This window comes from Malus domestica, chromosome 09 (genome assembly GCF_042453785.1).
Source record: "Malus domestica chromosome 09, GDT2T_hap1".
Lineage (NCBI taxonomy): Eukaryota > Viridiplantae > Streptophyta > Magnoliopsida > Rosales > Rosaceae > Malus > Malus domestica.
The window spans coordinates 13,373,747-13,398,761 of NC_091669.1; the positions used below are offsets into that span (position 1 = coordinate 13,373,747).

Below are 25,015 nucleotides of genomic sequence, written 5' to 3' on the forward strand. Positions count from 1 at the left end.
CAAGCTAACCTACAAATGATATATCAAATGAAATGCAAGAACAAAATATAAAAGACCCCAAGATTTTAACGAGGTTCCTCAACAGTCAGTATAACTAGAGTACGTCGTCGGAGCAGTAGAAGCTCACCCAATAATCTACTATCAACCAAATGGGAGTTTACAAGGTGTTGACAATCTTACAACTCAAAACCCCAATACACCTAATAGCTCTCACACACCAAAGAAACAAATAGATAATGAAATATAATGAATAATTTTCTCTTTATACAAAGCTCAAAACTATTACAACAACTACTTTGATGGATGATTGCTAACCAAAGAGAGAGCATTTTTTTCTTCTCTCCAAAAACTGGGCATGCGGCACCCTTTTTTCTTTTCCTCAGCTGCTCTCTATTTTCTGCTCAAACAAAAGGCAGCAGATGCTGCCAATTAAAACCCTAGGCCACCTCACGTGGCTCCCACATGGGTTAAATAAAAGGGCCCATTCAATTGGGCTGCAGGAAAACATAAAGGCCCACTGAAATTTGGCCACATGTTCAACAGAAGCTTGGTGTTAGGTGCAGAGGAGGAGCCATCAATATGAGAGAAAAGATCATGAGCAATCAAGAAGGGACGTATCTGACACGTCCAGTTGAGAAAATTAGTCTCTGTAAGCTTGAAGAAGTGAGTCACATTAGGTCCATAAGGAAGAGAGGGAGCGGAAGAGGATGAGGAAGGGGCTGCCATGATGGAAGTAGACGGTAAAAAAATTTAGGTCCCCGGGAGGAGGGGGGGGGGGGCTGCGGCACAAGTTGCAACCTTAACTCGTTCATACCATAAAGAAATTATAAACTTGGTAATTATATTCATAGCACAAAGGCCTATATATACAATCACGTATACTTAACATACAAGTAAGGATATGTACAAATTATGAATACATTCAGAATTAGATGACAATATTAATTCCTAACCTTAGGCGAGACGGTTTCCTTGAACAAGACTCTTCCTCTAAAACAAAATTCTTAAATCACACCCCAAACATGTTTTACTTTCCCGAATTTCCCATTGTACTTCTCCGCCGTGATCAATTTCCAGTAACCTTTTTTTTTCGTTCTCAAATCTGCTTCTCCTAAAATGAACAAGCTAGAATGCCTCCGAGAACTTTTAGGGCCCAGAATTCATGAGAATACTTTTGAAGTAAGTCTGTTTAAAAATATTGGGCAGCTAGAGCAGACAGAGAAAAACATTTAAAAGAAATGACTCAATCTGTCTCTTTTAGGCTTACATGATATTGATCAAAATGAAAACCATTCCCGATCGTCGTTACCATCATCAAAAGTCAGTCAAGCGACGAGAAGCTGCAAGATCTTCTCTCTTGCTGCTCACGGCACTAGAGTTACGAGACCCGATACCAAAATCCTCCCTCATGTTCGCAGTAGAGCTCTGCACTAACCGCACCAACTGTTGCACCACCTCTGACATTGGTGGCCGAAATTCTGGCTCCCGCTGAAAGATGCAAAGGAATAAAAGTTAGTTATGAACAAATCCCAAATGGAAAAGAGTAAAAGCATAGGTGAATCACTATTGAAAAAGCAGTTTATTTTTTCCAAGAGAATTGTTCATGTACAGTTCGAATAATGTTATCTGTACTACATTTACTAACTACTTGCGACCCACCTCTATTAGAGAAATGTTCAAGATGGTAATGATCCGTAAATGTGGTACAAATCGCACTACTATATGCCAAAATTACAGTTAAGCCTAGCCAGTCGCTTTAAGGCATCTAAGTCACTAGTAATTACCTGAACACAGATTGCAACGATATCAGCAAACCGCGAGACTGACTTGGGAGGGTAGAGTCCACGCAGTGCAGGGTCAACCATTTGTGACAGTGCATCGAGATCATGAAGCTGGGGAGTTGCCCAACGCACAAGGCACTGCTCCGCTGGTCGTTTTGAACTAAAGAGAGGAACAAAACCAGTTTAATTGCATGACATTGACAATGTTAGCGAATGGAAGGGAGAGTGAGAAGCAAATCTAACGTACCTGTCAACAGGCATTCGACCTGTCAATAGTTCCAACATGACTACACCAAAACTGTAAACATCACTCTTTGCCGTATATGCTGATGGCTTTATGCATTCTGGAGCATTGTATCCCATCCCAAGGTTTTGGCTAGTACGCTGAAAAAAACAGAAGGAGAAATCATCATCAGTACATAAAAATGATCGTATTCTCTATAGACAGCAAAGCCTGAATATCTTATCTATGAAAGATTGCATTTAGTTTTAAGAGTGACGGGAATTAACCTGGTGAAATGTTGCCAAGCCATGATCGCAAAGACGGGGATTGAGTTCAATGTCAAGCAAAATATTGGATGATTTGATGTTCTTGTGAACTGTGGATGGAGAGCAACCATCATGGAGGTACCTGGAAACAATTTACAAAGAGTTTATCAAATTATTACAAGAAATCCTGGTAAATGAAAATAGCAAAATTGCTAGATATACAAGTATATATATTCACTTACTCAACAGCCCGGGCAGTGCCTAAAGCGATTCTGACTCTTGTGTTCCAAGTTAGGGGATTACTGTAGTCATCCGACATGTGTAAGAATTCGTGAAGCGAGCCATTCCTGAAGTACTCATAAATCAACATGTTGTGACCGTGTTCTGAACAATAGCCAACAAGTTCGGCGATGTTGGCATGACGAATCTTGGAGATGTTTACGACAATGTTAGAAAATTCTTGCGGTGGTGAGCCTTGAAAAAGTGAGGAATCAATCTTTTTAACGGCTAAAACCTGATACACATATGTGGCATAGAATTATTAGAAACAAAATTATAACATGAACATATACGTATAGCTAGAGAAATAGCAATCATATAATGATAGTAAAATATACCTTCCCATCATCATACTTAGCCCTGTAGACACGTCCAATGGAGCCCTGCCCGAGAAGGCGAGCTGGTGAAAAGTTAGCAGTAGCAACCTGCAAATCTGCCAAAGCGTAAGTGGTAGCTTTTACAGAGGTGCTTCTTCTGGCAAAGGATTGCAAACGGCCAGACAGTGACATGAAACCAATTGATGGAGATTTTGAAACAGGCTTTATGTCAATTGAAACGGCTGCAGAATCTATCAACAGCATATCTTCTAGTCAGTCGAGAGTGATCCCACGTTACAACGTAACAAGAAAACTATAGTAGAAAGTTAATTAAATCCATGTAAGAATAGAGAAATGATTTACGCACGCTCTTCTTGTCCCCTTCTGCACTCGTCCCTTTTTTCTAGCCTTTGGGTTGAATAAATCAAAGGACACTCAAGGGACAGAAAAAAGGGGAGAAAGACAGTCTGAAGACCATACTGGTTATATTATCCACCAAAAAAAAATTTCTTAACAAACAAATTACCCTTGTAGTCAGAAGTCAATTCTTTAGATAAATCCTTAGATGAATAGGTGCGAAACGACTTGCGCTGGCTAAGCCTGTCATCATCGAGGAGATGCGAAGAAGAACGTTTTCTTCTTGAAAACAGCGCAATTATAATTGCAAGCAGCAACAATACGCCAAGAGCTATCCCAGCTATGGTTACTCCAGTGACTACAGAAGAGTTGCTGCTGCCACTCTTTTTGCCTGACCCTCTATTGCGGTGTGCACCAGGAGGAGAAGGCGGAGATGGTCCAGAAGACCAGGAGTTTCCTCCAGACCTTCGATTAGATAAAGTCAGAAAAAAAAAAAAAAATTCTTAAGCACTGCATACCTACATTGATCTTTGAAAGAGATACTCACCTTATGTTTATACCCTTCAAATCGTTGGGGATCCAGCCAGAAAAGTGGTTATTTTCGATATTCCTGCCAGCACAATAATGAATTCATTGTGTGAAAAAAAGTTACTAAGAAGTGTTTAAGAAGTGTTTAAGAATCAAAGCATGTTATAAGATGTTTTGCTAAATGAATTTCATTTGTATAACAAAAATCTAGATCAAAGACACTTACAATTCCTCAACGGGAGTGTACACAAGCACATTGATTTGACCGGTAAGTTGATTGTTCTGCAGATATCTGCACAAAGACATAAAGGGCTTGCCAACCAGGAACCTAGAAAACGTATAAATATAAATTTAGAGGATTTAATGCTTCTTACAATTTTTTGAGGCTTGAAAGCTTTCCAAAACTCTGAGGCAAGTTGCCAGTTATTGAGTTGTAAGATAGATCCCTGCACATGATTTTGTGATATACGAGTTAGTCACTAACCCTTAAAATATAGCAGCAAATATCTGTCAGAACTAAAAAGAGTATACCGGAGGGAAAAATCAACTGTCGAATACGAAAGTAGAACTACTACTGATTACATTCTGAATAAATTTCAAGTAATCAGGTTAAAATATGAAAGTGGGACCTTTGATGCAAAGTTTAGAAGAACTTACAGCTCTTTGAGTTTCGTAAGTTTGCCAAACATATCACTCAACTGTCCGTTAAGCTTGTTACGACCAAGATTTCTGCATTAACCGAAAAAATGTTTAGAAATGGAAGTGACTTCGTTAGAACATTATGTGAACTCAGAGCATGTTCTACTTACAGAGTTTCAAGGCCAGACATCTGGGACACTGAATATGGTACTGTGTTCGAAAAACCATTTTGAGAAAGATCTCTGAACATGAAGGTCATGAGATTAGTATTGACAACGATGGAAATACTCTACACAAGTGCGCGCACAAGCTATAACACAGTGTAATACAATATGAAATGTTTGTCTGCGGACTTACATGTACTTTGCACTAGGAGGCAGTTGATAGGGTATATCACCGTTGAGGTTGTTCTTGCTTAAATCACTGTACTATGACGAAGAATGCACATCTGTCAGCTTATGCGCTTTGAAAAGAAAACCGAACAAAAAGAAAAATGCCTATTCTAATGAGCTAAGCCTTACAATTTAGTGACAGATGTTAAGCTTGCAAGCTGGTATCCCATTGATCCGCTGAGCCCTAGGTCAGACAAGTCTCTGCAAAAAATTTCAATGGAAAATAGGTTGAACTTGTGAACTCGAGACATGTAATGGAAGTCTTAATGTGCGTGAGAAATGAGAAGTACATTTCGGTTACAGATGAGCCTGAGCATGTTATCCCTTTCCATGACTCGCCGCAAGGGTCACCGCCACTTGATTTCCAACCTTTTAGTTTAGAACGAGATTGAAAGCTGTTATACATCACATTAAGGGCAGATACTGCAAGATACACAAAAACATCAGAATGTCGATATAGGAAAATACGTAAGTACCTATCTTCATTAGATCTTTTAACGGAATGTAAGCCTATAAGAGGTAAAAGCCACCCCAAAAATTGCAGTAATCGACTAGTAATGCCCAATTAGCGTATGTTTCTAAAAAAAAAAATCTCAATACGACAAAGAAATTCTCATCATTGTAAGATTGAGCCTAAATTTTAGGATCTAAACACAAAAAACTACGCACTAACATAAATCAGACCAAAACAAATTTGAGACTTACCATCTTGAGAATTGGTCTTGGAATAAACACCGGTTGCAAAGAACCCTAATAAAACAACCCACAACACCAGAATGTTGTGGAAGTGGATCATCCTTTCCGACCCGAAAAATCGAAGCAAAACCCAGAAACAAAAAAAAAATTAAAAAAAAAATCACAAAAAAATGATGGGTTATGTTGACTCAACATTGATCGATTAAGAAGCAACAAGGATAAAAAAGACAACCCTAAATAACATTAAATTTGTTTAATTGTTTTGGTGAATATTGTTGGAATATCTGGGGTGGTTTTTTAATTTTTAAGAGGGATTGAGTTTTGTTTTAAACGAGAGACAAAGAGGAAAAGGAGCAGAAGACATTAACCAATGAACAGTTAAAATTGATCGAGAAAGACAGCATTTGCAACAGGCCCCAGCGAAACGTGAGGACACAATCCGCCCTTTTCAACTGTTTTTCAAAATGTCCAGCTGAATTTCCCATCTTGCCCTTTTGGGATATATAAATATATATATGCATTTCATTTTGTAAATATGCTATTTACCATGCAACCAATATATCCAAATGTTTTTTCTGGACAAAGTAAATCATGTATACACTCGTATGCAAGACAATTATCATCTCGCACCCAACTGACAAGTGTTTAGTTGTTTACATGACTAAAACATGCGCAAACACCTAAATCTAAAAGACTTAGGTATTAAGTTTTTAAATATCTTTTTACCCCATTTCAGGGTCTTGGACTTGAGTTTATTTTCCCCTTCCCTTCTTTCTAATTGTTTGAAATTCGACCATTCGAGTCCATTCGAGTAGAATTTATCCCAAATGGAGAAAATTGGGCCAACCTAAAAAAATTGACATTAGTAATTTTAGCATTAATTAAGGAAAAAAAATCACTTATCAACGTCTAATGTCGGGTGCAATAACATTCAAGGGTTAATTATACTAACACCCTTTGAGATTTATTGTGTTTTCACAAAAACTTTTTACGTTTGAAACATTACACTAACACCCCCCTAATATTCTAAATAACTTTCACAAAACTCCTTTAGGGCTGACATCATTTTAAAATATTTTCTTAAAGACAAATTTATCCTCACTATTAATTACTTTCAAAAACAAAAAAATAAAAAAGCCCTTTAAAACTAAATATAATAAAACTGGCTCTTTCTGAAATGGCATTTCTTAGACTCGCGGTAACGTTTCTTCTTTGGAGTATGAGTATCATCCTCAAGTTGGGATCCACTCAAAGAGCTTTCAACAGCTTTTCTTTCTTTCTTCTCATCTGTGTTTGTTTGCGGATCAAAAAGTACACATAAATTAATTAATACTAGATATACTTACTTAGGTAATTAACCAGTCAAATTAAAGGAGCAGGGTACAAGCCACTCGGTACTACGGTCTTATGGTATTCCTCTTCACTTGGAAGTGAGAGGCTTTAGGTTTGAATCTCGTAGATGGCGAATTCGATACCAAATTAGGTTGCGCATTGTATGACTTAGCCGAACTTTTTCTCCCTTTAGTGTAAAAATATCTATGTAATTATCTAAAGGGTAACTCTCGCACAGTGACCAAAAACAGCAATTTTTGTTATAATATGTTTCCTCAAACTCGAAATCTTTGGGTTTAACTGCAGTTAAGCTTCAACAGTTTTGGTTAGTATGCAGAATTACAAATAATTTATCCTCCTTGACACAAACCTTAAAACAAGAACCAAACGCATATACGCCAAGAAAAATCCGGATCTCACCTTGGAGCTTCGGTGGTTGGGGTGGATTCTTCCCCAGCCTTGGTGATCCTGCGAGCCAATTGGCCATGGCTCTGACTCTGATCTCTGGGTTAGCGGAGCATGGTTTAGGTTACACTTTTGAGTTTTGACAAAGGGAAATTTTATTTAAATCTATTTAACCTATTTCTACATCCAACTTACTCTTTGCACCGATTTAATTTTTAACTAAACTATTAATATCTCTTTAAACCTAAATTTAATACCTAATATACCCCATAAACCTAATTCAATATGTAGATTTATTTTTACACCCATTTGATTTTTAAAAGCTAAATTTGATGGGATGAAGCTCAGCGTAAAATTCGGTTGGGTTGAGATCCCCGGTACGGTGGACTGAAGAGTACGGTGAGGACAACTTAATCACACAAAGCGAAGCCTTTCTCAATGAAGTAGTTCTTCGAAATTGGAAGGACTCTCTAAAGGCACTTCAAACTTGTGATGACATTCTCCCTTATGCTGAAGAACTCAACATTCCAAAAAGGCGCATGGAGTCACTTGCCACAAAAGCATCCACTGATCCTAATTCGTTTGGGTGGCCTGTCAAGGAGCATGGCGGCCTCATGCAAAGTCCTGGTGGGAGTGTCCTGTGGAATGGAATAAGTACGGGGGCCAGACCAAAGAAATCAAGTTCAGATTGGTGGTACGAGGATGCATCAACCTTAAGCTTGCCTCTCTACCAGAGGCTGATTTCGGTCATGGAATCTCGTGGCATCAAACAGGAGATCATTGCAGCCTCAATCACTTTTTATGCAAAAAAGTACCTTCCCGGGCTCAATCGGCGTCAAGGCAATGATTATAGTACTAATCTTAAACCAGTGTCCTTGGGGTCCCCAATGATTGTAGTACTAAATTTTTGTTTGGTCGATTCGTTCTCGTTGCCACTGCTGATGTCGGAACCTGTGATCAATGGCTTCATGTCATCACCACCGCTACTTCCTCCTCCTTCAGACCTCGGCAACCAACTCAAATGTTTTAGCCCCACCAGGAATATCAGGGAATGTTATGACACGTCATTCTTCTCCTTCAAATGTTTTAACCCCACTTTTTGAGAGCAAAGGAAACTGCATCGAAAGGCCATTCAAAGGTGAGCGTAGCTTTCAAATTTTAAGCATAGACCATTTGATTTTTAGCTGCTGTTTGTGTCATGGCGATTAAGCCAAGGGCTATCAACAAAATCTAAGGAGTAAAACATATTCTGTCGTTGTTGCTTCTTTTAGCCGGAAGGTAGGATGCTTTCGTTGTATTTGTTGAAAAAAATTACAATAAAGTAACTTCTACACTCTAAAAAATTGAAATCAAACGAACAAAAAATTCATAAATTGAGTCATACCTTGGTTTGAGGATTCAAAACTTCAAAATCACCATCCATCAATAAAAAAACTTATTTTTCTCTATGAGAGCTATTAGAGTTTTAGTCAGAATGAACGAGTGATCATAGGATTTAATTATAGTGTTTAAGTTTATTGATAAATATGAGTTTTATTATTAACTTCATTTGTACTTAATAGTAATTATGCAATAGGGTAAAATAGACAATTAACATTCAAAATTTAAGTTAGGTGTAAAAAGAGGTTAAATAGGTTTAAATAAAATTTCCCTTTGACAAAACAATAGAATAAAAAAGTTTGGAGTTTTTATTATATTTATTTTTGAAAGCTTCTTACTCTTAAGTAATTAATAACGAGGGTAAATTTGTCTTTAAAAAAATATTTTAAGGTGATTTCAGCCCTAAGGGTTTATATGAAAATGAATCAGAACCTCAGAGGATGTTAGTGCAATGTTTCAAATGTGAAGAGAATTTATAAAAACATGATAAACCTCAAGAGGTGTTAGTGTAATTAACCCTAACGCTCGATCAACAGGTCCTTCACTTAGAAGACAATGAGTGTTTTTACTGTGAAATATAGTTTCGCGTTGGCGGCTTAGTTGTGAAGATCCCTTGCATTATTATTTCCAAAGATAAATTTTCCACAATAGATGTATAAATGCGTAAAAGAAATTGGGGTGGATGAGCGTAATACACCAAGAAGCCAACACATATCCTCAGGGTCATAACTGATACGGAAAATGAAGGATGTAAGTATAACACTCCCATACAAATTTAATCATCAAAGCACAAACACCTTAACCTTTCCAACGGTTCCGAGAACTTCAAAAGCAGCTTGAGTTTATTTATTGCAGATAGATCTGAGTTATCATACAAGAGCAGTGACATCTTCTGCCCGACTGCAGCCACACAACGTTATACTCTGTATCCCGCAAGAGGTCATAGAATGACCAGTTGCTGGGACGACAACGAAAAAGTTGCATCGGAGATTCAGAACCAATAGGCCTTTCCCATTGATCATTGTGCAATCCAATTGCTAGCCATCAGGATATAAATATGGTAAAAGGGTAGGCAGATATTTATACGATATGGAAGGCATGATGAACAATTAAGGAACTACCCTCCACCCTTCTTCCGTTTCTCATTTTTGCACAAGTAGAGCGTAGTAGTTGGTTTCCATGGTAGATGGCCCATCAATGGTCTAGATAAGAAAACTGTACTCCGCCGTCCAAAATTATTTGTGATGCCAACAAGGTCATGCACCAGAAATTTCACTTCTTTGACTTGATGAAGCGCCACGCTTACTCCACTTCGTTAAGATGTAAGCCATGGCAACCTTAGCGCCCAGGCTAGAGTGACCACGAGACAGGCAGACCACTCCCCCAAGAAGCAGCAGGCCATTGGCCAACAATTTCGTTGAAGGTGTTCTTGACAATTCCCTTCCCTCGCCCGTGGTTGGTCTGCAAACAGACGTTGCTACTGAGGTTGCTTGAGAGGTCATTTCATCCGTGGCTTCTAATCCAGGGGGAACCTGTGTGGAGGAGAATTACAATCAGTACCAACAGCATGCAGATTACAAATATGTAGAAAGATAAGATATTTTGCATCTCTAAAATTAAAAGAAACGAGCATGAATAGTAAACTATAGACATCCTTCAGAGACTTCCTTAGACTCCTAGTTACTGATAGGGGAAGGAAAAGCCCAGTACGGTGACTAATTGTTTCACCACTATAAAGCACCAGAGACAAGCATGAGCGGAGTAGTTGAGTAAAGGCAAACATTCAAATTTTCATCTAGGCTGCACAATGCTACAAACATGTAGCAATATAAGCTCCGGATGTAAAATAACCTTGTCTAGGTGAACAAACCAATTATTATCAGCATTCAATGTTGGTCAGAACCTTTAAGCCAAAAAACACGAAACCCTTACCAAGCAGCACAATACCGACAAGATATACAAAACATGAATCCCAACATGAATCCCAGACAAAGCCCAAGTTACTTGAGACAGACCGATGCTTAGACAACTAAGCATCGAGTGGAGGTTTACTAAATAAGACCAAGAGAATTCAATCTACCTCAACTAACTCTCTAAAGAAATTAATACATGAGAAACCAGCCAAATACCCTGATAAGTTGGATAAAGCTCCATCAAGAAATGCCTTAAATGTAGCATGAGTCCAAGACAACCAATGTATATTAAAATCTAGGAGACTAAAATTTAAACAATACAACTCCATCGAAGAAAGTTGTCCTGACCCTTTTAATTAACGTGACAGCAGAAGCAGCAGAACTTGATTGATGAGAGCTGATTGTCGAATATCTGTTAAGTGCGCTGCCCATCTTGCACACATAGCTCCATATGCCCCTAGAAAAGGCCAATTTTGCCATCTCCACATTTAAACCAGCATCTTCTTGGTGAAACATCTTGATCTCACAAGCATTAGTACTAGGCACTGTAACAGATGATTAAAATCAGAAAATTATAAACAGTTTCTGTTTCATAAAATTCAGTCTGCCAGAATTTCAGCCAAAGAAATCTTTGAAGTGTAAGTGGTGCTTTTGTGTTTTGCCTGATATGTGCAACTAGTGCCTAAGAAGAAGAAAACTCATTTCTTTATCCACCACAAGTACATTAAAGAAAAGTGGAAAACTATAGATCCTTATCAGAAATTACTGTGTCATGTTCAGCAGTATAGAGCTTAGTTAAGCATATGTGCTATTTGAAATAGGCCTTATAGTTCACGGTACTAGTTTCTGAATAAATATGAAAGCAGCTCAACGTGGGATAAAATGATTAATTGAAATTAAACATAAAGACAAAGGAAATTTCCTTTTATTGAAATGGTAGATACAAAATAAACAACAAAGTTGGACTCATTGGCATCTTGCCTTTTCGGATTCGCCAACCAGATCTGAAGGTAAGAACACGCACATACTTCTTCTGGCGTGGTGCCAAAGGATGTTCACATTCCTGTCATCACCCATTATTGGAAAGCATATCAGGTAATTTATGAAGAGAGGCAGATAAGTGCTAAAAGGAAGAAGAGAACCAAAAGAAAAAACTTAATGGTAAAAAAATAAAAGGGAATTATGCTAGAGAAAGCAAGAGATAGAGAAAGAAATGCAAAAGATATTACGTGCATCACTGCATATATGATATATCAACTCATTAGATAACATTTGGACCACCAGCACATGGAAAATCTAAACTTCACACAACTCAAAACTGCCTAGAAGTAATTTACATATGAATAATTTTCAGGTAGCAGTTACCTTGATAAAACAATAAAAGGTTTTATCTTTTCCCTCCCACAATCTCCAAGCTAATACATATTCTCTAGCTGTCAACAGTGGAAACTTTTTTATTGTCCAACCAACTTCAACCCCATTGTTTTTGTCCATCTGTAACTGCTCATGCTGAATCAGCATCTTGTCCCATTGTTTTCTGTAATCATTGTCCATGTAGAAGTCTCTCAGCTTCTCAGGAGAGCAATTCTCAAATATCGTCACACTCAAGTATGTCAAAGGACCATCCTGAATGCAAGAAAATAGATACATAAACTCAATTCCATAGCCTTTATTTGCTAAAACCAGTTGAGTTAAACAAGGAATCAAGTATTTCATGTGACCAACGGATTCTAGAACAAGAATAAACGCCACTGGTAATTTTGGGGTACAGAAAGGATAAGTTAGCATATCATAATCAATTCAAAGACTAAGACAAGATGAATGACCTTAGGCTTGCAGCACTTAGCATAGTAAGATAGAATATCATTTCTTTTGTCTATGACATTTTCCCATTTCACATTTTCGCCTGTCTTCTCCTCCAAGTTATCAATCAGAAACTTCAAATCTGCATCTGTCACCGGTTCTGAGGTGCTGCAGAAGTAAACAGAACGAACACTTAAGTAACACAATCATAACTTGATCCCACAAAATTTGATTTCTAAAATCTCAATTACCAATCACCCCAAAGTTCTACTAGTTTTTAAACAAAATTGAAGAACAAGAAACCCAATGAAATTTGACATTTACACATTGAGAAAATGAAGAAAAACCATCCATTTGATCAAAACCCAATTATCATATAACTTAAATGGATCGAATAGAAAAATTAATCGAAACCCAATTGAATAGAGATAAAACCCAACTCAAAAACCAAGAGAACAAAACCCAATCCGCAAAATCTTAGATTTAAAACCAAAAATCACCAAATCAGAAAAAAAAAAAACAAGACAAGACGATCCCTACTGAACACAAGGCAAACCCCAGGACGAAAATCACCTGAGCTGCGGACTTCGAGAGCCAGAAGTGGGGGGATCAGAATCCGATAGAACCGGAGAAGCACTGGAGGCAGAGGATTTCCGAAAGAAAAACCTCTTGGCACAGTGGCAAGCCAAGACGAATAGCACAGCAACGAGAGTGGCGAAACCGCCATGAATGTTTTCGCGCCAAAATTCCTCCGACGAACCAAGGAATAGGCCGTGAAATCTACCGGAATCCGCGAATTTCACCATCTCCGTCGATTTGCGATTGATTTCCGGTTCGCTAATCGCATAGTGATACAGTCACAAGGAGCTTCGGGGTTGTGGCGCTTCTCTGTTTCTGAGTCATACTATGCACGCCCTGGTTCGTTGTGCTTTGCGAACAACTCAAGCCTCAAGGCATCGAAGTCACCGAAGGAGGGGGGGGGATAATATCGTCTTTTGGAGAAATTTTCCATTATGGCGGAACATGGTAGTACTCCACATATTTTTACGTAAATGGTAAGAAATTGTATTTTTTTTAAGCTATTAATTTTTTAACACATATTTCATCATTAATATAATGACACGTAATGTATTATTTAGTGTTCCAATCACATGGAAGAATCTCTTGATCATTTCATGATGGACTTTGGGTTCAGTATTGTTTGACACGTGGCACTCTTTGTTGACCAAACAATGGTAGTGTACTGAAATGAATGGACCCGGCTTCTCTGCCCTCCCACTTCCCATACACTCTCATCTCCTACTATTTTGTGCGGTCACGGTTAAGCCACGTCAACATTTTATATTGATTTTTTTATAGAGATAATAAGACAAAAAGTAATAGTAATATAAAATGTTGACGTGGCTTAATCATGATTGCATAAATAGGAGGGAATGAGAATGTATGAGAAATGAGAAGCTAGATCCGAAATAAATGGTCTATCCTTTCCTCACATCTCAATTCCATTCCCATTACCATCCTTTGTTTTCTTTTTTCTTTTTTTTTTTTTTGTCAAATCCTTTGTTTTCTTTTTTATTAGGGAAATCATGAATGAATGGTAAATTGGGAAGAGTGGTATGATCCACATACTTATTTTTACCTTTTACATATATTTAATAATTTCATGTCGTCAGGTCGAATGAATTGAATAAGATTATAGATAAAAATTAGCAAAAGTATGTAAGAGGTAAAAAGAGATGGATAAATAGCACCACCCAATTCGAAATGATACTGGTTGTTCAGGTATGAGAGTGATATGATATTGAATGAGCAATTCGATACCGGTTGTTTAGGTATGAGATTAATCTAATACATAATTGTTCCAATATGAAATAATTGATTGTAATGCAAATTTTAATGCATAGTCCTTAACTTAAGAGATGTGAACAAAGAGAATAATACTTAACATTATATGTCACTTTCTTGACAGTGCCCTTGAAAGATTATTGACATTCAACATTCAAGATAATCTTTCTTTCTTAGCAAGTTAAAGTTTGAGCTCTTATGAAGTATTTAGGTAATTCACAAGAGATTGGTGTTCAACCACAAAGGACCCCAAAGCTTGATGTGACAACCCAAATTTAGACCTCTTTTCAGAGGAAGATGATCTTCTCCTGATTCACTTTGTAGGGATTTTAGGAATCCTTACATCCTAACCGTTCATCGACATCGTGTGGTTAGTTTTCATCAGATACTATTCGTGTTTAATTTTAAATAAAAAAAGTCAAATAATTTATAACCACACAATGCACGATAAATTATTAAGATATGAGAATTCCTAGGATCCTCACAATTTGAATATGGATGGGATCCAAACCCCTTTTTGGAAGCCACAAATGTAGATGGGATTCCATGTCATCGCTCTCATGGATAAGATAGGAAGATAAACATGGATTTTAAAAGATAAAGTTAAATATTTACACAAAAGAACAAAAGTTTGGAATATAAACTTCTCTTCAAAGAAGGCGTTGTTAAGGCCCTCATTTAAAAAATTTATGAGGTCTTTTTACATATGAGCTTTCAAATTATTCTTATATAGATTAATCTATCAGCTTAAATAATCTATGTTACACTTAAATATAATAATTATGCAAAATGATTAAATTAAAAAAAAATCCCACATGAAACCTTCTGTCTTCATCCTCTACTATCTTTCTCCTCTAAATCCCCTTCATCTCTCTATCTTTCTTCCTATCGTTCACTCCCCTTCTCTCCTCTTAAATTTTTTATTTTTTTCTTTTCGCGTATGAAAAAGGAAGAGGGACTTGGTTCAAAATCTATGTCTATAAAGCAACAAGCGGTTGTGGAGACACATATATCTTGCAAATAAGGAAACATAAAATTCATTGATGCACATGCATTAAAAAAAATTGCAAGTCGAGCATAGCAGACTTGATTAAAGGCTGGTTTGGTATTGCTGTACTTTGAAAAAAAGATGTTGTGAGAATAAGCGGCTGTGCTGTGAGAATAAGTGGTTGTGAAATAAATCAGCAGAGTGTTTGGTAAACTTTTTTTGTAAAAGTGCTTTTGGAAACAAAAAAAGCAGTCTGATAGTGGGTCTTTTCATTAAAGGAGCATTGTAGCTCTGTGTGCTTTGAAAAAAAAGCCAGTTTTCCAAAGCTGCAAATAGCAGCTTCATCTTTTTCCTTTGATTTCAGCTTATTCTCACAGCAGCTTCCAAAATAAGCCTTTTTTTTCAGTTTACCAAACACCTAAAACCCTTACAGCTTTTTTTCATGGGTGCTTTTTTTTTTTAAGCACTTCACTCCCAAACCACCCCTAAAAAGGCCTTCGTGATGGAGATACCGAGATAGCATGCAAGAAGGGTAATTATATATTAATTCACATTGTGATTTAGTAATACAGTCTAGTGGAATTCATTCTCACTTATAAGTGAAAGGTTTTAAGTTCGAATCTTAAGAATAGCGAGTTCGCAGCCAATTTATTTATTTTTGATCAATTCACATCGGCTATAACACTCATTTATTTAATACAATTCACATCGGCTATAACACTTATCTCTACTAATTAATAAAACACTCAGTCAACCAAAATTCTATGAAATTACCAGTTTAACCCTCTAATTAAAACAGAACATGAATAAGAAATATAGGGCAGAAATGTAATTTCACACAACCAAATTTTATTGTTTGTTTTTTTCAAAGCATCACCTACATGTAATCCTAACTTGTCTCTAATTAAATATAAAAATAAAAAAAATTTCTACTCCCCCATTCTCTATCACTCTTTTCATCTCTCCTTCTATTTCAAAAACAAAAATAAAAAAATTTCTCACACACTTTGTGTGTGCCCATATGCTAGTATTTATTTAATACAATCATCATCTCTATAGTCAGATGATGATTGTATGAGATATATATATTCACATGTATTCGCTAGCACAAGAAGACTAGCTATATATTAGTTCACTTTGTCAATCTAGTAATACTATCTAGTGGAATTTCTCCTCACTTTTAAGTGAAATGTATTATGTTCGAATCTTATAAATCACAAGTTGGCAACCAATTTATTTATTTATAATCAATAATTGATCAAAAAACTTAAAAAGCTGAAAAGAAAAGAATCTCATTCTTACAAAAGTGAGCACAAGTGCGTGAGTAACTTTCAACCGGTGATGGATAATTAACTAACAAAATATCAACGATTAACATCCACCTACGGAGACTCACTAGCACAGATCTCAAACAAAAAGCATGATCACGAAACGCATCATGTTATCTATTTTGGGAACCGATATTATGCTCAAGGGCTCACTTCAAGGAACAAAAGCTGTGACATTGCTTGTTAGTCAAGGGTTTTCTAAGGTAAAACAGTGTATGGAATGATGCACCCGTGTTTGAACAGTTAAAATCTGGCCATGCAAATCCAGCCGTCTAATACACCACGCACACCGGGTGCATCATAGAATTTCTTGTTAGTCAAGTATTTAGAAGGGTGCTAGTGATGAAAATAATCAAAGAATCAAATTGTGAATAAACATATAATATAGGAGGTTTTTCCCTCAAGGTCTTTTTGCTGCATACTTTTTATTGAACTGTCTGCGAAACTGGGAAACAATACAAAGGCAAAAAACACGAACCAATATCTTCAAGAGAACTACTCTCACCCAAAACCTTATGAAACTACTGACTACAATCGGAAAGCAGCACCCAGGACGCATATGATACATGAAGCCCGTCATCAGCTTCGTAGAACTGGTAAAAACAAAAGCCTTTTTTCATTCAGATACTGATGCGCTCTTTATGAATACATCGAGACATCAGGCAACCTAATCACAAGTTAATAAAAAAACTGAAAGTAGCATTGAAGTTTCTGTCACATACAAACCGAGAGCATCAATGTCATCCTAACCGGTCTGAACAGAAGGCACGGAAGCTGGCATCGCATCTTCAAGTTTTACTCTGGCACCAATGGAGCCGTCAGAAGCAGGACTAGCTCTTTCAGAAAGGGTATTAGCTTCTTTACTGCCCTCATCCAAGCGGACAACTTGAGCAAAACTCTTGGACATGTGCTTGATGTAATCACTGGGAATTTGAACAGTATTTTTGTGCTCATTTTCTCCAGCCACACCGACAGCAATCAGGCTGGCTTGCTGTCTGGCCTTCCGCTCTTGCATTGCTTTCTGCCGGTCTTCATAAAATTCAAAGTCATCTAGAATCGACATCTCTGTTTCATAATTCTTGAAGATATTCAACATCTCAATTCCCTGCTCCAATTTCACCTGCACACATGGGAGCAAAACCAGGGCTTGTAAGCATAAGTACAAAGACTAGCCAAAATACAACGTGCTTCACGATTTCTAATCTATATCTTAAAATTTTGTTTTCCATCAAACTCAAATGAATAACATAGATCACATGCTAAGCACTCGAATAACTTCCGTATGGTCATCTCCTTAACATAGAACAAGTAAAACTGAACAAAAGGGGAAACAGGAGGACAAAGCCTACAAATGATTCATATTAAGTAAGGAAAATAAGAGGAAACAAGATGAAAATTCAGACTCAACACCATGAAATTACACAAAAAGCATCGGTGGTGCATCTAACAGTATTTTAGGAGGCATTATGAGCATCAGAAAAAACAAAGACCTTCCGCACTAAAGATCACATCTACCTAATTAGTTATAGTCCATAAGCAGGCAATGACAGAAAGACCAATAACAGACAGAAGCTCAGTCAAGCTACTATAAGTATTCTAACAAAAACTAAATATTTAGCTTTCCCCTGGTAATGGATATTGTTTTTACGAACTGGATGCAATATATTTCCTATATTATAAAAAGTCTTGTTCCCAAATTGTCACCTCTTGAGTATCTCGGCTGTTAGTTACAGGCTTGTTGTCATTATTTTCAAGAATGATGTGACGAAACTGACTATTGGGGACATCTTTAATCATATGCCACTTCACAGGGAACTGGCCACTCCATTTGTCTTGCTGCCAGTAATCCAGACTCTTGTCAAAATCAACAGGTCCAATCATTTCAGCCACCCCACAGAACTGAGCACTAGCATTCACCTGGTATTATGAAGTACAGCAATGTAAGGGAAAACTGGGCATCAAGGATGAAACAGAAAGAATAAGAAACGGAAAAGGAAGAAATCATGTAGCATATGTTACTTATCTTGTGAACATCACCAAAAAGATCTTATTTGAAGAAAAGATTGTATAATTACCGAAAAGAAGAGAAAAATTGGGCAGCTATCATGCATCTCCTTAGCTTCACGATATGCAGCATCCAACTTTTTGTTACCGTTTGGTGTGCTGGCCCAGACACCATATTTGATGCTCTTGTGAACATTATCTTCACTGTATGACTTGATAATGAAGAACTTAGCATCTTTGTACTCTGTTACAAAATCAGGCCTGTTGAATGATTCATCAAGGACCTTGTTTGTAGAAGCATTATGTTTGGTGTTCTCCACAGAGCTATCAGCCATGATTTGACTCTTTGGCTTTGAGGCCCTCGGGCCCCGATTCTGCTCACAAAGAATATCAAGGGGGGCATTGCAACTGCATATAGGACCGCTGCCCCTCACATGCCGCTTGCTATTTTCTAATGATAGAAAGCCACGATTGTTAGCTCCAAAGCTAGAAAACGATGCACTTCCAAGGCCAGATCCCTGATTATAACCACTGGGCATGTAGCCTCTGTTATAAGAGTTTGAACCAGATCCAAACCCATACATAGACCTTTGTTGTTGAGAAGCCTGTCGAAAAACGACTATTCATTAATACTAGAATCCATGAGTCTAATTAAATTCAGCAAGTTCCAGATGATGGTGTAAATGACAATCAACTCACGTCCCACGATATATAGGCTGGCATCATTTCCAAGATAGTGATTCATAAAAGATAAGCCAAAGTTGCATTACACCAAAAATGGAAGATGACAGTAACCTAATGATCTACACCTGAACTCCAATATTGGTAGATACCCATGGTTACTAAACCCAATGATTCCTCAATATAGATATTTAACCAGCTCAACAAACTATACAGCATTCTTCGTTGCCATTGAAATAAATTAAAATGTCTTGATTTGGATAACATTGAATCCTATGATGGACTTTGAGTCATTGTGTCCAGTATTTTACTAATAAACATTGCGCTGCTGCAATCAGTTTTCCTTGCAATACATAGAAATACCAACGGCAAAGATTCTAATTATGGTGCATTGCAAAGACTAATATTTAATAAACATGATTTACAAAAATACAAAATCTTGATGCAAGGAGAAGCAGAGAGTAAACAACTTAAGAACAGGGGTGAACAAGGTAGCACATGTGACAGTACGAGTCAAAAGCAGCTTGAAGAAACTGTTAAAAGGAAAGCGGGAGGTGAGAGAGGGAAGGAGAGAGTAGAATATATATTTCCTGAACTTTGACTTCCATATGACAAAGTGGAAATAATATTTTGAGCAAAAGTACATAATATAACATTTTCTGCAAAATATATGCAAGTTCCTTCCTCCAAGATTTGATGGAAGAGAAGAAACCAGAAATCAGTTTCAAAAACATTGTTGAAACAGGATTGAAGAGAAAAAATAACCAATGAGATTTCAAAAGATCATAATTAAAGACATGCACAGGTACGAGAACATACCATGCCAACATTCTGCCCATATGAGCCCAGTGGGCCAATTGGCTGTGGAGACACTGATGGCGATAAGGGAGACCTGTGCCTGTCTGAGGGTTTTGGCCAGTCTGACAAAAGACCTCCAGATCTAAATCCATCAAATCCTTGCTGCAAGTCATGAAAACCATGACTACCAGGATTTCCAGGAAAATTGCCTCTACCAAAAGATCCCACTGGAGGATGATAACCAGGCCTTGGTCCAAAAAGCATATTGTCACCTTGTTGGTCGATATTAACTAAGGTGGTGAGCTCTGGTTGTGAAACTGTAGTAGGTGAGGTAATATATTGCATGCTAGGAGGACCAAGCTGCTGATAATAAGGCGGTCCCGAAAATGGGTATTGCTGGGGGGAATATAACTGGGCATCTCCACCTACGGATGGCATTGGTGTTGTAACCGGGGAGTAAGGCCCATACGGCATTTGTGGATTGTAGCCATATCCAGAATGAAAGACTAAAGAAGGATTCTCATTGTAGACACCCTAATCAAGATTGAAAATACACGAAAATTACAATTAGTTAACCTGAAAGAAAGAAACGTATATACATGAATGACGATGCATAAAGATACACTCACAGGAGAATTAATCTCCAATCCTTCGGTGTTGATGTATGGAGAATATTCGTCCCACTCACCAGTTCCATTTTCATAACCTACATCACAGATGATAACATTGTATCTATACTTACATTCTATGAGAGCAACAAAAAACATAACTAAAGACTACAAAGGACTACTTTACAATTTATTTTTCCTTATATGACATGTCAAAAACTATCCCTCTCTAGAACTATAGTTAAAAATCCATTTATGAATACAAGCCTCCAAGACAGTATCGAGTACCGACCAAAGAAAAAGAATACTAGGTCAGCTACAAATGTATAAAATTTGGAATTTATATTCCAACCTCACAGCTGAAGCCACATTTTGATTGGATTACTAAACACAAAAAAGGGAAAAAAAATTCCTTCCTGATGGAGGTATTCCACTGTAATGTTGAAAAGGCCAACAAACAGTGAAGCGTATTTTCAGACTCAACCCAGCTGTGAACAGCTCATTTCCATGGCAGCGCATCCCGACCCAGATGAATAAAAGACTAACCTCTATAGTAGAAGGGCTGGGCCTGAGGGGCATAAACATTAGGTGGGAAAACAGTATGATCTCCACCTGAACCAAAAGGACCTGATTGACCTGCTGCCTCCCTTGGAAGACCTATGGTGGCAGCATCTGGAGAAGGATTAGGAGAAACTGACCTCTCATTTTTTGAGACATGGGGCTGATAACAGATAAACAAACGAAAGTTGTCATGCACGAGGGAGTAAAGAGAAAGAATTGAATTTAAATTACAAAGAACTGGCAATGGATCAGAAGAGTATCGTGTTGGACTCACAACTACCTGCTCCTTCATGCTATCTGGTTCAGCAGGTTTCTCTTCTGCATCCATGATCAGTATGCTCAGTGACTTAGTAGAGTCTTAGAAACATAGGGAGTACAAATTATTGACCAACCAAAGCAAAATTCGGGGATAGGAAAACTTGAAGCTATGAATATGTGCGCGCATATCCACGCGTGCACACCTACCCACACATGATAAATAGAAGTACATGAATATATTTCATAATCATGTCCACATCATTAGGTTCAAATAAAAAACACGAAATTTTGAGCTACCCACTCGTATTGAAAAAAGTCAAAAACAAAAACAGAGATAAAGATCCCAACTTCACAAAAGCTGCCATAGATATGATCCTAACTGCTCAAACTATAAACAATGAAATTCATGGAACAGGAAATGTTTTTGGATACACAATGAAGCACGATGTCCAGCTGTAATTATTTCAAGAGAGCTTCTAGCGATAACCCAAATTGCAAAAAGAACTAAAAATAAAATTTTCATGAATTTTATAATGAAAAGAAAAATAAACAAAAACTTTGGACTAAAAGGACTCATTTTCTTTCATCTTATAAAAATCTTGAACTTTAAAAATTCATCCACCTCCTACTATTAGGAACAACGGCTTTTCTTTTCAATCTGCCTCACCGCAGTCCCCAGTAAACCAGACCATGGCGATACACATATAAAGACTACAATGACGAGAAATGAAACCACACGGTAGGATTAGCAGAAGCGTGAAGCCCTATTACCTATATAACTTTTGTTCAGAAAAGGTACATTTTTGCCATATCAAAGAGAGGCTTCTTCACAAAACCCGAGTCTGAAAGTAGTTTATACTTTATACACATGATATATAAATTTGATTGCACAACCACTGTACAGTCCCTAGTATACTTTTTGTTGACAGCAACTTCAGAAATGAATATCAAAATGATTCCTATAACCCAAAAATGATCACTAAAACTGTATCTTCACTGCATACATGCATGAATAAATTGATCCGTAATTCCGTATAGTATTCGGACTAAACTATGACTGAACTCGATGCAACACATTCACACGATCCAACACATCATCAATAAATGACCTCAAACACAAAAATCGAAACACGAAAACAGAATATGAACAATCAATGCTTACAACAATTCTGTCATGACAATACACAGATACTACTAGATCTCCAATCCCAGACACTCCTCAGCCTACCAGCAAAGCCAGATCAGGACACAGTTCTACAAACCAAGCCAATCACAGATGCCAAAATTCCCACGGCAAAAATCACTAAAACTCGAAATCCCCAACAGAAATACCAAAAAACTCACCAATTCATTGACTTTACATACAAATCAAAGAAAAACAAACAAACCCATCTGAGGAAATGATCAACAAAAACAACCCAGATTTAAAAAAAAAAAAAAAAACAATAACATGATCGAAATTCAAGAGGCAGAATTAAGCAAAGAGAATAAAAAGGTAGATTATTTATGATATGGGATTGTTGGGATTGACGTACCGGAAGTACGATCTGGAGCCTGCGGTTGGTTTGCCGCCATGAATCTCAAGCAAAGATCTTCAATTTTCAAGGAGACAGCACCACGCACGAGAATCCAAGCAGGAGGTACAGTATCTACCTATATACATCTATATATGTATATATTTTTTACCTCTCTCTCATCTAGTTACAAGACATAATAACAATATTATGATTATTTTATTTTATTAAAAAGTAAAATTATATTTGTTTTATAACGTACGCCATGTTTATCCTGCAGATACAAGAAGTTTCTCGCTATGGTTTTTTGCTTTTTTATTGGATTTTAGTTTTATTTATTTATTGGTAAAATTGGAGAAAAAAAAAAGAAGGAAAATGCGGGCGTGGAAGTCACTGAAATGGTAAAATTGTGGGGAAAGCCAAAGGAAGAGTGAGGTGCCCAGAAAGAGAAATGTGCACATGTAATCCTGCACACTGTGAGGACTGACTCACTTTACTTCTCTAGGGCTGTTTGGTCATTCAAAAATATGTTCAAATATAGTTTTAGGACATTAATTGAAGCGAATACTTTTCAATTCTCAATTATTGAAATGATGAAGTCGATTGTGTCAAATTTTTATTGGTATGTCGTCGATGTTTTTATTTTTATATTTTTTTTGTGTCGAGAATTAAATATTATTAAAGATGAATTTGAATGTTTATTGGTATGTCGTCAATGAGTAATCAAAATATAGTTTTAATCAATTGAGCTATTGTTATTATTTTTTTTATCTAATCATTCCATTTTTCAAGAAAAAGTTGGTCAAAATGATCAGTTCTTCAATATATGGTTGATAATGGATTATCATGTCGTAAGTATTTAATTATTAAGACATTGTTATTTGATTTCGATGAGTTCAACAATTGAGTTACGTAAAAGGAAAAAAAACAAAAAAACCATATGAGGCATTCTTCCAAATGTATTGATTGTTCCCAAGCGGCCCTTGTGATTTGGTAGCAGTGTAGCAAGTACACATGAGATCCCACAAAGCTGTGTTAACCATGTTCCTGTAAAAGGATTAGGATTCTTTTCCCTTCTCTTTTCATCCCCTCCTCTCACATTCTCTTGTTTTGTCTTTCTCTTGCTATAAAAAATTAATATAAGATATTGATATGACTTAATCGTGACCGTTCAAATAAGAGGGAAGGGAAGGGAAGGAAATAAAAGAGGGGAGAGAATCCTACTCCCCTGTAAAATGCTCTATTTCCCTTCTCTTACTCACAATCCTTCAATTGATGCAACCAAAGACAAAAACTGGGTACTCCTGCAGGTCTCTCTTTCTCTCTTGAAACCGATATTTAGTCCATATGGCGTTATTGTTGAAGAGTTGCTCGCTAAGTGTTTATAACGTACATCGTTTGTTAGAGAGGATTTGGCTTGAGTAAGACTATTCACTATATTGAAGACATTTTAAAGGAGTAAATAGATGACAACTTTCTTATTGGGTAGGTTTCTTCATGAGTAACCTTCCACCGGACAAAATCATACAATTGTCATCTATTTCCTCCTTTAAAATGTCTTCAATGTAGTGAATAGTTCTACCCAAGCAAATCCTCTCTATCAAACGAGGTCTCACTATCCAATAATGACTAACACAAGGTGAAATGGAGGACATGAGAGAATCTCCTCTCGAGGAGATTCTTGAACACAACCGGATATATGAGAGAGAGAGAGAGAGAGAGAGAGAGAGAGAGAGAGAGAGAGAGAGAGAGAGAGAGAGAGAGAGAGAGAGAGAGAGAGAGAGAGAGAGAGAGAGAAAGATGATACATGCCCCGGTTGTGTGGTAAAATCTCTCATGATTTCAACTTCTTGAGTCTGTAAAACTAATTCTCCATCAAATTGTGGGGCATTGAAGATTGTTGTGATATTTCGAAAGTGATTCAGATATCAAAAGTTGTGAGAAAAATGCCTCAATAGACAGACTTAAGCCTTCTCAGAATCTCATATGACAAGTTGACTTGCCTACACCCTCTAGATGCCATGGTAGTGTCCCGATCCAATCATACAATCTCATTTATTTTTACTTCCGCACATGGCATTGTATCATTGGTCCAAGAGTTCGACATTTTCTGCCCAACC

General features: G+C 37.1%; 3 protein-coding genes across 11 annotated transcripts; all 3 read right to left on the minus strand.

Moving 5' to 3' along the window:
• Positions 1-824: 824 nt before the first annotated feature.
• Positions 825-5,896, minus strand: LOC103443368 (protein STRUBBELIG-RECEPTOR FAMILY 5-like). Of its 3 annotated transcripts, none has more exons than XM_008382203.4 (16): positions 5,488-5,896; positions 5,073-5,205; positions 4,912-4,983; positions 4,748-4,813; positions 4,561-4,632; positions 4,409-4,480; positions 4,126-4,197; positions 3,978-4,043; positions 3,771-3,833; positions 3,393-3,688; positions 2,888-3,117; positions 2,513-2,784; positions 2,292-2,412; positions 2,029-2,165; positions 1,785-1,941; positions 825-1,488 (listed from the first exon to the last, which is right to left on the minus strand). In XM_008382203.4, exons 1-16 carry the CDS (start codon positions 5,576-5,578, stop codon positions 1,315-1,317), a joined length of 2,094 nt encoding a protein of 697 aa, XP_008380425.3. In that variant the 5' UTR covers positions 5,579-5,896; the 3' UTR covers positions 825-1,314. The 3 variants fall into 3 exon arrangements, with proteins under 3 accessions (XP_008380425.3, XP_028964071.2, XP_070661581.1); XM_029108238.2 differs by having other exon boundaries at positions 2,888-3,108; positions 5,488-5,890; XM_070805480.1 differs by having other exon boundaries at positions 4,748-4,818; positions 5,488-5,806.
• Positions 5,897-9,419: 3,523 nt separating this feature from the next.
• LOC103443388 (uncharacterized) lies at positions 9,420-13,333 on the minus strand. The gene is made up of 6 exons (XM_008382221.4): positions 12,885-13,333; positions 12,335-12,479; positions 11,874-12,134; positions 11,490-11,571; positions 10,857-11,053; positions 9,420-10,127 (listed from the first exon to the last, which is right to left on the minus strand). The coding sequence occupies exons 1-6, from the start codon at positions 13,115-13,117 to the stop codon at positions 9,852-9,854; spliced, it is 1,194 nt and encodes a 397-aa protein (XP_008380443.3). The 5' UTR covers positions 13,118-13,333; the 3' UTR covers positions 9,420-9,851.
• A 3,504-nt stretch (positions 13,334-16,837) lies between these two features.
• On the minus strand, positions 16,838-23,341 carry YTP6 (YTH domain-containing protein ECT4). 7 transcript variants are annotated; one of them, XM_070805481.1, is made up of 8 exons: positions 22,918-23,341; positions 21,405-21,585; positions 21,110-21,284; positions 20,585-20,661; positions 19,977-20,489; positions 18,548-19,081; positions 18,177-18,389; positions 16,838-17,592 (listed from the first exon to the last, which is right to left on the minus strand). In XM_070805481.1, exons 2-8 carry the CDS (start codon positions 21,450-21,452, stop codon positions 17,218-17,220), a joined length of 1,935 nt encoding a protein of 644 aa, XP_070661582.1. In that variant the 5' UTR covers positions 21,453-21,585; positions 22,918-23,341; the 3' UTR covers positions 16,838-17,217. The 7 variants fall into 7 exon arrangements, with proteins under 7 accessions (XP_070661582.1, XP_008380423.1, XP_008380422.1 ...); XM_008382201.4 differs by having other exon boundaries at positions 21,405-21,442; positions 22,918-23,324; XM_008382200.4 differs by having other exon boundaries at positions 21,399-21,442; positions 22,918-23,267.
• Between the last annotated feature and the right edge of the window lie 1,674 nt (positions 23,342-25,015).